The following is a 10297-nucleotide window of genomic DNA, read 5'->3' as shown; positions in this document are numbered from 1 at the left end:
CCTGGGGGTCATGATTTTCACAACTTTGAATCTACACTACCTGAGGATGCTTCCACACAAGTTTCAGCTTTCCTGGCTGATTAGTTTCTAAGAAGAAGATTTTTAAAGATTTACTTTATATATTCCTATGTAAAACTTCGACCCCCCATTGTGCCCCACCCTACCCCCAGGGATCATGAATTTCACAACTTTGAATCTACACTAACTGAGGATGCTTCCACACAAGTTTCAGCTTTCCTGGCTGATTAGTTCCTGAGAAGAAGATTTTTAAAGATTTACTCTATATATTCCTATGTAAAACTTTGACCCCCCATTGTGGCCCCACCCTACCCACGGGGGTCATGAATTTCACAACTTTGAATCTACACTACCTGAGGATGCTTCCACACAAGTTTCAGCATTCCTGGCTTTCTGGTTCTTGAGAAGAAGATTTTTGAAAATTTCTCGAAATTTTTCATTAATTTCTAATTATCTCCCCTTAAAAACGAGTGTGGCCCTTCATTTTCACAATTTTGAATCCCCATTGCCTAAGGATGATTTGTGCCAAGTTTGGTTGAAATTGGCCCAGTAGTTCTTGAGAAGATGTTGAAAATGTGAAAAGTTTACAGACAGACGGACGACAGACAAAATGTGATCAGAATAGCTCACTTGAGCTTTCAGCTCAGGTGAGCTAAAAAGCCAATTAGCATGCTTATTTGTTTATATTATCACAGCTCTTTAAAATAATTACAGTAGTGCTATATAATATTTAAAAAACTAAAATTAAAAAAAAATAGTGCTTTTAATGAAATCTTTAAATATTTATTAAAGGTTAAAACTAATGTGTAACACCAAAACATTACTCACCTTTTCAATTTAATAAATTAGGCTCTAATGAGGATACCTCCTATTCGTTAGAGCTGTGTTTATGATAGCTAACATCCTCATAATTTCGGAATTTTTGAGTTTGTCTAGCAGTAGACATTTCATAAAACTTATACTTTTAGATGGCCTTAGAAGCAGCAAAAGTACCTTCAAAAATGATTATTTTCGTTTTCGGCCAGGGGGCTTTGCCCCCCTGGTCCCCCTACCAGGGCTCTGCCCTGGACCCGCTCGGGGCCTGAGGCAGTCCCCAGACCCCTCGCCGAGATAAGGTTGCCTGCAGTTCCAAATTTTTTTCCTTCTATTCAAAAACTTATTGATAACACTGTATAAACAAGAGGCCCAGGGGCCACATCGCCCACCTAAGCAACAATTGCCTTAATTCTGATCAAATTAGCATTACAGTATCAAAATATCTTAAATATCGCCCTACCTCTGGACTATTATTTAAATAAAATTGAATCTATACGATCTGGGGATGCTTCTATTCAAATTTCGGCTTTCCTGGCCAAATAGTTTTTGAGAAGAAGATTTTCCCTCATTGTGGCCCCCCTACCCCCAGGGACCATGATTTGAACAAACTTGAATCTACATTCTCTGAGGATGGTTACACACCAATTTGAGCTTTCTTGGCCAAATAGTTTTTAAAAGAAATTTTTTTAAAGATTTTCTCTATATATTCCTGTATAAAAATTTATCCCCCAATTGTGGCCCCACCCTACCCCCGGGGACCATGATTTGAACAAACTTGAATCTACACTATCTGAGGATGCTTCCACTCAAATTTGAGCTTCCCTGGCCTAATAGTTTTTGAGAAGAAGATTTTTAAATATTTTCTCTATCTATTCCTATGTAAAACTTCATCCCCCAATTGTGGCCCTACCCTATCCCCAAGGACCATGATTTGAACAAACTTAAATCTATACTACCTGAGGATGCTTCCACTCAAATTTGAGCTTTTCTGGCCTAGTAGTTTTTGAGAAGAAGATTTTTAAAGATTTTCTCTTTATATTCCTATGTAAAATATGATCCCCCTATTGTGGCCCCACCCTACCCCCGGTGACCATGATTTGAACAAACTTGAATCTACGCTATCTGAGGATGCTTCCACTCATATTTGAGCTTTTCTGGCCTAGTAGTTTTTGAGAAGAAGATTTTTAAAGATTTTCTCTATATATTCCTGTGTAAAACTTGATCCCCCAATTGTGGCCCCACCCTGCCCCCGGGGACCATGATTTGAACAAACTTGAATCTGCACTATCTGAGGATGCTCCCAATTTAATTTGAGCTTTTCTGGCCTGATAGTTTTTTAGAAGAAGATTTTTAAAGATTTTCTCTATATATTCCTATGTAAAACTTGATCCCCCTCTTGTGGCCCCTCCCTACCCCGAGGACCATGATCTGAACAAACTTGAATCTACACTACCTGAGGATGCCTCCACACAAGTTTAAGCTTTTCAGGCTGAATAGTTTTTGAGAAGAAGATTTTTGAAAAATACCAACAAATTTTCAATAATTCTCAATTATCTCCCCTTTAAAGAGGGCGTGGCCCTTCATTTGAACAAACTTGAATCCCCTTTACCTAGTGGTGCTTTGTGCCAAATTTGGTTGAAATCTGCCCAGTGGTTCTTGAGAAGAAGATGAAAATGTGAAAAGTTTACAACGACAACTACGACAACGACAGACAACGGACAAATTGTGATCAGAAAAGCTCACTTGAGCCTTTGGCTCAGGTGACCTAAAAATAGATTAAATTTTACATTAAAACAAATAAGATACCTTTTTTTAAATTATAATTTATTTATTTTTTCTTTGCATTTGACATATAGTAATTACACATAAACCTTTTGGAAATTTTACATCTTCATTAACAAATTTGTAATACACACTGTGAATAAATTTTTTTTCCTTCTCATTATTATACACACATGTTCCCAGTTTTAAAAATAATTTTTTAAAAAAATATTAATTTTTAAAAAATCCAATTATTTAGTTTTTGGTTCAGGAGACTGTACATAAAGCAAGGAAAAAAATTCCCAATTTCTATCAAAATGTAACATTTTTCCCAATCCATTGGCCCTGGCCCCAGTACCAAAAACGGGTGTGTACTGAAATTGAAGATCATGTGTCAAACTTTGATTTGAAAGAGCAACTTACTGAAGTACTTGGTCAGATGAAAAATTTGATGCATGAATAAGTAGGTTGGAACAGGATCATAAGAATTTAAGGCCTTTTGTGGAAATGACGCTGAATATTTATTGTTGTATTTGTATATCGAATAAATGGTTTCCACAAGTACAGCTTGGTGATCTATAATCATATACAATTAAAATATTACTAAAACACTCTCATTCTCTACATTCACTCATTAAATTTATCTTTAGTTAAATAATATTTAAATTACACATATTAGTCGGGTTGACATGCTATCTTACGACATATGTACAGATTCCTGACACGTGATGCTAGTGCAGCTGTATCAAGTGGTGAAAGAGCAGTTGATGATAGAGTTTTAGAGTTCCTTTTACAAGCTGATGCACAAGAAATGTTTTATGACTTGAGAAACAAGAGGCCCAGGGGCCACATCGCTCACCTGAGCAACAATTGCCTTAATTCTGATCAAATTAGCATTACAGTATCAAAATATCTTGACAACTAAGTACAGTAGATCTTGCTAAAAAAATTGAAAATCTGCCAATTTTTATCCACCTCTTTCTTTTGGTAAATACCAAGCCCCTTTTCTTGTTGTACCTGTAAGATGATTTTTCTCTTTTCCTATATACCCCCCCCCCCCCCCCCCATTTTGTTGCCCCACTTTTCTCTAGGGTATCATGGTTTCACCAAACTTATATCTGCATAACCTGTGCTTTCACACTAAGTACTGAGTTTTGGACCGAAAAACTTTCCCAGAATATTTTTAAAGATGTTCTCTATATATGTAAAAATTCAGACTGCCATCACGGCCCCGCCCTACCACTAGGGACTCTGATTTTGAATTTACAATACCCGAGGATGCCTCTACACAAGTTAAAGCTTTTCTGGCCAAATGGTCTTTAAAAAGAAGATTTTTAAAGATTTTCTCTATATATACCTATGTAAAAATTCATCCCCCACTGTGGCCTCACCATACCACTGGACTATTATTTTAACAAACTTGAATCTATACGATTTGGAAATGCTTCCACTCAGATTTGGGCTTTCCTGGCCTAATAGTTTTGAGAAGAAGACTTTTTTAGAGATTTTCTCTATGTATAAAAATATATCCCCCATTGTGGCCCCGCCCTACCCTCAGGGACCATGATTTGAATAAACTTGAATCTACATTATCTGAGGATGGTTACCCGCCAATTTGAGCTTTCTTGGTCATATAGTTTTTGAGAAGAAGATTTTTAAAGATTTTCTCTATATATTCCTATGTAAAACTTGATCCCCCAATTGTGGCCCAGGGACCATGATTTGAACAAACTTGAATCTACACTACCTGAGGATGCTTCCATTCAAATTTGAGCTTTCTGGCCTAATAGTTTTTGAGAAGAAGATTTTCTCTATATATTCCTATGTAAAACTTGATCCCCCCGTTGTGGCCCCGCCCTACCCAAAGGGACTATGATTTGAACAAACTTGAATCTACACTACCTGAGGATGCTTCCATTTTAATTTGATCTTTTCTGGCCTAATTGTTTTTGAGAAGAAGATTTTTATAGATTTTCTCTATATATTCCAATGTAAAACTTGATCCCCCCATTTTTGCCCCACCCTACCCCCGGGCACCATGATTTGAATGAGCTTGAATCTACACTACCTGAAGATGATTCCATTATAATTTGAGCTTTTCTGGCCTAATAGTTTTTGAGAAGAAGATTCTTAAAGATTTTCTCTATATATTGCTATGTAAAAATTCATCCCCCTATTGTGGCCCCACCCTACCCCCCGGGGGCCATAGTTTGAACGAACTTGAATCTACACTATCTGAGGATGCTTCCACTCAAATTTGAGCTTTCCTGGCCTAATAGTTTTTGAGAAGAAGATTTTTAAAGATTTCTTTATATATTCCTATGTAAAACTTAATCCCCCAATTGTGGCCCCACCCTACCCCCGGGGACCATGATTTGAACAAATTTGAATCTACACTACCTGTGGATGCTCCCATTTTAATTTGAGCTTTTCTGGCCCAATAGTTTTTGAGAAGAAGATTTTTAAAGATTTTCTCTATATATTGCTATTTAAAAATTCATCCCCCCAATTGTGGCCTCACCCTACCCCCGGGGACCATGATTTGAACAATTTTGAATCTACACTTCCTGAGGATGCTTCCATTTAAATTTGAGCTTTTCTGGCCTAATAGTTTTTGAGAAGAAGATTTTTAAAGATTTTCTCTATATATTCCTATGTAAAACTTGATCCCCTTCTTGTGGCCCCTCCCTACCCCCGGGGACCATGATTTGAACAAACTTGAATCTACACTACCTGAGGATGCCTCCACACAAGTTTTAGCTTTTCAGGCCAAATAGTTTTTGAGAAGAAGATTTTTGAAAAATACCAACAAATTTTCAATAATTCTCAATTATCTCCCCTTTAAAGAGGGCGTGGCCCTTCATTTGAACAAACTTGAATCCCCTTCACCTAGTGGTGCTTTGTGCCAAATTTAGTTGAAATCTGCCCTGTGGTTCTTGAGAAGAAGATGAAAATGTGAAAAGTTAACGACGACGACAACGACTACGACAACGACTACGACAACGACAGACAACAGACAAATTGTGATCAGAAAAGCTCACTTGAGCCTTTGGCTCAGGTGAGTTAAAAATAATGGCAGACCCAAAGATGCATCATTGGACCCATTCTGGAATGCCCTAGACGTCTATTTAGATGAGGTATCTGTTGTTCAAGATAGGCGTCACTCTGATAAAATGTACATTGCCCTTAGCCATTAGCTGCCAGGATTTGAGAGAAACTATAGCTGCAAGGCTGCCTGCAGGATCAAATATACCATCCCGGTCATGGTTATCACTGAATTTTTGGCCCTCCAACGCTTTTGTGAGATCAGCAGTATGCTACACAAGCCGTTTTAAAGTCAAGTATGCTGTACAGCAAAGACTAACAAGAGCGAAACATCCCGATTCATCTTATGCCTTCAATCTCCATTCTATGATGAAGGAAATGGCAGTGAAGTTGGGTACAGATTGTGCCTTAGTATGCCTAGATGACAATTCTATAGGTGAACCTGGTTCATCGACATCAACAGGTGTTAGAGCTCATAACAAGTCTTTGATACCGAAGGGCGCCAAGCTGTCAGCCCTTGACCATGACTTCCACATTCATGGTGCAGTGCCATCAGTGCTGCTAGATGTTAAATTGAGCTACCTCAGTGTAAAGATGACAGGTTTTACAATGGTGTTCTTCATGTCACTGTAAAGGGTAAGGTTTTTACACCATCCAGTCCTAAACGCCATGCAACTGAAAGCATATCTATTTTTAGGAATACCAGAAGTTCTGATGGACTTTCCCTTGAGTGTCCGATTCTCTTTATCTACACTGATGGAGGACCAGATCATAGAACAACCTTTTGGAATGTAAAACTTGCCCATATATATAGCTTCATTTATTACACTTGACTTGGACCTTCTCGTTGCAGCTAGGACTGCACCTTTTCACAGCTTCAATAATCCAGCTGAGCGTTGCACGAGCCTGTTGAATCTGGGTCTACAAAATGTATGCCTGCAAAGAAATTCCATGGAAGCCAACATAGAATACATTGTTAAACCTGCATCAACATTAAAAAAACTGAGGGACCTTTCTGAGAGACAACCAAATGTCAAAACAGCACTTGAAGAGTCCCTAAAACCTACCCTTTCTCTTTTGAAACATAGATTTTCTAAGCTCAAGCTACATGGCAGACCTGTAGTTGTACATGATGCTGTAACATTGGAAGAGATCATGAATATTAGTGATGTCCTGGATTTGTTTAAAGATGCAGAAGATTCTAGTAGTGTGATAGATACAAAAGAGAAAAATGCACCAAAAAAGTTGAAGGCTTTCATAGACAGACATTGCAGAGCACGGCAATATTCATTCCAGGTACACGTGAAATTAAATTTTATTTTTGATATTAAATGATATACATATACATCTCTAAAACATATCCCTAAATGGATATTCATCATTTTATTATGATATCGCTTGTTTAATAGATAAAAAAATGTGATGCTGCTGATTGCTGGTATTGCACCCTCAACCCAAAGAGACTACCAGCAGATAAGCCACTTCATTGGTTGCCTGGTCCCACTAGAGGTCCTGATGGCACTTTCCAACCTCTTGAGGATCTCTTGGGCACTGAGACAATAGACAGGGATTGTCCTGGTCTCAGTGATAAAGGAACCACAACAGAAAATGACAAGTTTTGATAGGAGGTAAAATGGATGTCCAAATGTACTTCTGCTGCAACACAAGAAAAAACCAGACTGTCTTTTTAGATATTTTTCTATAAAATATAATGATTTCAGGTAAAGTTCGCAGTTTCATCATGTGCTGTCTCTGTGAAAAACGTAGAGTTGTTTATTGCAAGGAACGCCTAAGCAGACAACGTTACTGATATTGAGGAGGTCCAAGATAACCTTCTCTATACTTGTGGATCTATGCTGTTCCCCTCTGGTCATAGAAATCATGAGACTGTTGTAGTCAAGGAGGGACTTGAGTGTGCAGCCAAGATGGAAACGACCTATTCTGCTGGTTAATATTGGTTTTATATGATAAAAAGCAAATATTACTAGATCCACAGAAATTATGTCTTACACCTTGAATAAATATATACATGTAGTCCAAATGTTTAAATCTTTAATCACTCTTAGTAGTATTTAACTGTTTCTACTTGCAGGCATCACCACCAAGTTTCAGCCGGTTGTTTTTACTGTGGCGACACGGAGGTGGACAGCACATCCCTGGCTGAAGACTGTGCAAGACTTGAATAAACATTACAGCATTGTCCGGCCCATTTGTTTTAACTGCATATCAAGAGGCATCCAGCCTAAAGTTCGAAATGCTTTGAAATTGAATAGAAAGTGATCATCAATCATGGAAAATAAAGTTTAAAAGAAGCCTGTGTTTTTTAACTTTTTAATATATAGTAGATTAAATGCTTTATTCAGTCAATTAAATGCTATTTCAATTTATTTTTATTTTTCCACTACCCAATGCATATTTTTGTAACCAAAAATTGTAAACCAAAAAAAACTAGAAAACTGACCAGTCAGGAAGGGCCCCGCTATGACAATTAATATACAGAAGTGAAAAAAACTTTTAATTCCATCCTCTTTATATTAACAATGATGAAAAATAAATGCCCGGCATAAGATGTAAAGAACTGCAATATATAGGATCTCATGATTTGTAGTTTGATATGGTTTTCATCCAACAATTAAAGTGTTAAACTGAGGGGTAAAAATATAAGGGTGCAGCTCATGGAATGAGAGTTAAATTTGATTACATTAAAAAAAAAATATATGAAAATTATAAGTAACAACTGTATTTTTAAAATTTCAAGATAATTCCTGAATGTCCAAAAACTTTGTATCTGCATAAAACAGAGATTGCCTCATGTCTTATAAAAACAAAACTAAATTAAATGTGTATTTAAAAAAGATTTAAGCAGGTGTTTTATAAAATGCAAGCCTTCAGTGAATGCAAATACATTGTATCACCCAGGGTTGACCTCAACTTCAAAACAAACATCAGTTGCAGACAAAGGTGTTCATTAATCTTCATATGACAGATAGAGATAATCCTCTAAATTTTCTGCAGCAGGCAAGATAATTAATCCCAGGGGATTAATTGTTCTGCTCTCTCATCCTTTTCTTCTAAATTTACAATAAGATTTGTTTTTTCAGAAATGACAGAATGGGGTTATTATCTGATTACCTGATAAAAATAACAGCATTAAGCTAGGCAGAAAAAAATTTAAAAAATTATAATTAAAAAATAAAATAGTGAAAAAGGATATCTTAATATATATCTTGATTTTAGAATTCAATAAAATTATCATAAATCATTGTGTACGGTATTTTAACCAAAATAAAGTATGAATATTATATTTTAAATCCATATTTCAAAGAATGTACACAATACTACACATCATTCAAAATTGACCTTAACTTCAAAACAAAGTTCATTTGCAGACACAGGCAGTGCAGTAATTAATCTCAATGTGTCAGATAAAGATAAAGCTTAGGATTTTCTTCCTGTGGAAGGTTAATTAATCCCAAAGGACAAATATTGCACAGCCTTCCTAGTATACAATGGTAACATTCTCAGCAGTTATCTCTCTTTGCCCATTCATTCTAGGAATCTACCCCACCACCCCAGCTCCAAACCAGAAGACATAGAGAACCAAACTTAGCATCAATATATGTATTTCTGCCTACTGAACTGCCATACCAAATTTGAACTTGATTGGGCAACCATAAAAAAAGTTATTAGAAAAAAACAGAAAATTTGTGGACGGAAGAGTGACAGACGGACGGACAGAAGGACGGACGGACAGAGTGATTACTATAGGGCACCCACAAATCCTTGCGGGGCCCTAATTAAAACTTTGGCCTGAAATAAGTACGTCAAATACAAAGATATGGGTTCTTATTTACACATCACAAAATTAAACGGCGTAATAATCAGGTTATGTAGTAATTCGAATGTAGTTTCCAATTTCATGAAATTCTATTTCATAAATATAATTGATTAATTTCATATTAATATATTTACATCTCCCAAGTATTATTTCCTCTATTTCTTATGGAAACTTATAGTTAATTAACAGCTCTATAGAAACAGCCAGACTGAAATCTACACGCCCCATTTATCGATTGGTCGAAATCTACAGCGGCTGAAACTGACAAGAAAACGACAGGACAGATATCGACACGCCCTTTTATCCATTGGTCCAAACCTATAGCGACCTAGGAAAAATCACGGACTGCACAAAATAATCATGACGATGTCAGACTCAAAGTCTCACAGGAGATGATTTGGCTGTTTCTTTTAGCTAACTTACTTACGTACATCAACAGTAATTTAGTGAATTTAACTTGCTTTTCCTAATCAACGCGGGTTATGTATTTTTTCTGCAATGTCACTACCTTCATATCCCAAATGAATCACCAAAGAAAGCATTTTATTGTTTAAATGAACCACACTTTATTTACAATGCAGCTGTTATGCTTATATTTGATGTGGATTTACGAGACCCGCATTGCCTGCAATGTACAGTACAGGTAAAGTAACAACAAGCAGCAGCAGAAATAACGATAAATCACACCTATTCTAAATAACTGTGCGATGTTGCGTATGAATTGTGCAACTGTTTGTGAGTGTGAGTGTGTTTGTACTTATAGGTTTTATTTAATAAAATACAATCCTCTAAATAAAGAACCAGTGAATAGCTGAAATC

General features: G+C 36.5%; 1 protein-coding gene across 1 annotated transcript; it reads left to right on the top strand.

Annotated features, from left to right (window-relative positions):
* Positions 1-6518: 6518 nt before the first annotated feature.
* Positions 6519-7966, top strand: LOC128178204 (uncharacterized). Its single transcript, XM_052845258.1, has 4 exons — positions 6519-6936; positions 7050-7268; positions 7362-7587; positions 7733-7966. The coding sequence occupies exons 1-2, from the start codon at positions 6592-6594 to the stop codon at positions 7260-7262; spliced, it is 558 nt and encodes a 185-aa protein (XP_052701218.1). The 5' UTR covers positions 6519-6591; the 3' UTR covers positions 7263-7268; positions 7362-7587; positions 7733-7966.
* The last annotated feature ends 2331 nt before the right edge of the window (positions 7967-10297 follow it).

The sequence above is a fragment of the Crassostrea angulata genome, chromosome 3 (assembly GCF_025612915.1).
Source record: "Crassostrea angulata isolate pt1a10 chromosome 3, ASM2561291v2, whole genome shotgun sequence".
NCBI classification, from domain to species: Eukaryota; Metazoa; Mollusca; class Bivalvia; order Ostreida; family Ostreidae; genus Magallana; species Magallana angulata.
Note: the sequence above shows the minus strand (reverse complement) of the source record. Positions and strands in the feature narration are given on the sequence as shown.

Excerpts from the sequence above, each read along its gene's own strand:
- LOC128178204 (XM_052845258.1), top strand. The coding sequence starts at position 6,592 with ATGGAAGCCAACATAGAATACATTGTTAAACCTGCATCAACATTAAAA. Across the intron at positions 6,937-7,049 it reads CACGGCAATATTCATTCCAG|ATAAAAAAATGTGATGCTGC; the intron begins GTACACGTGAAA and ends CTTGTTTAATAG.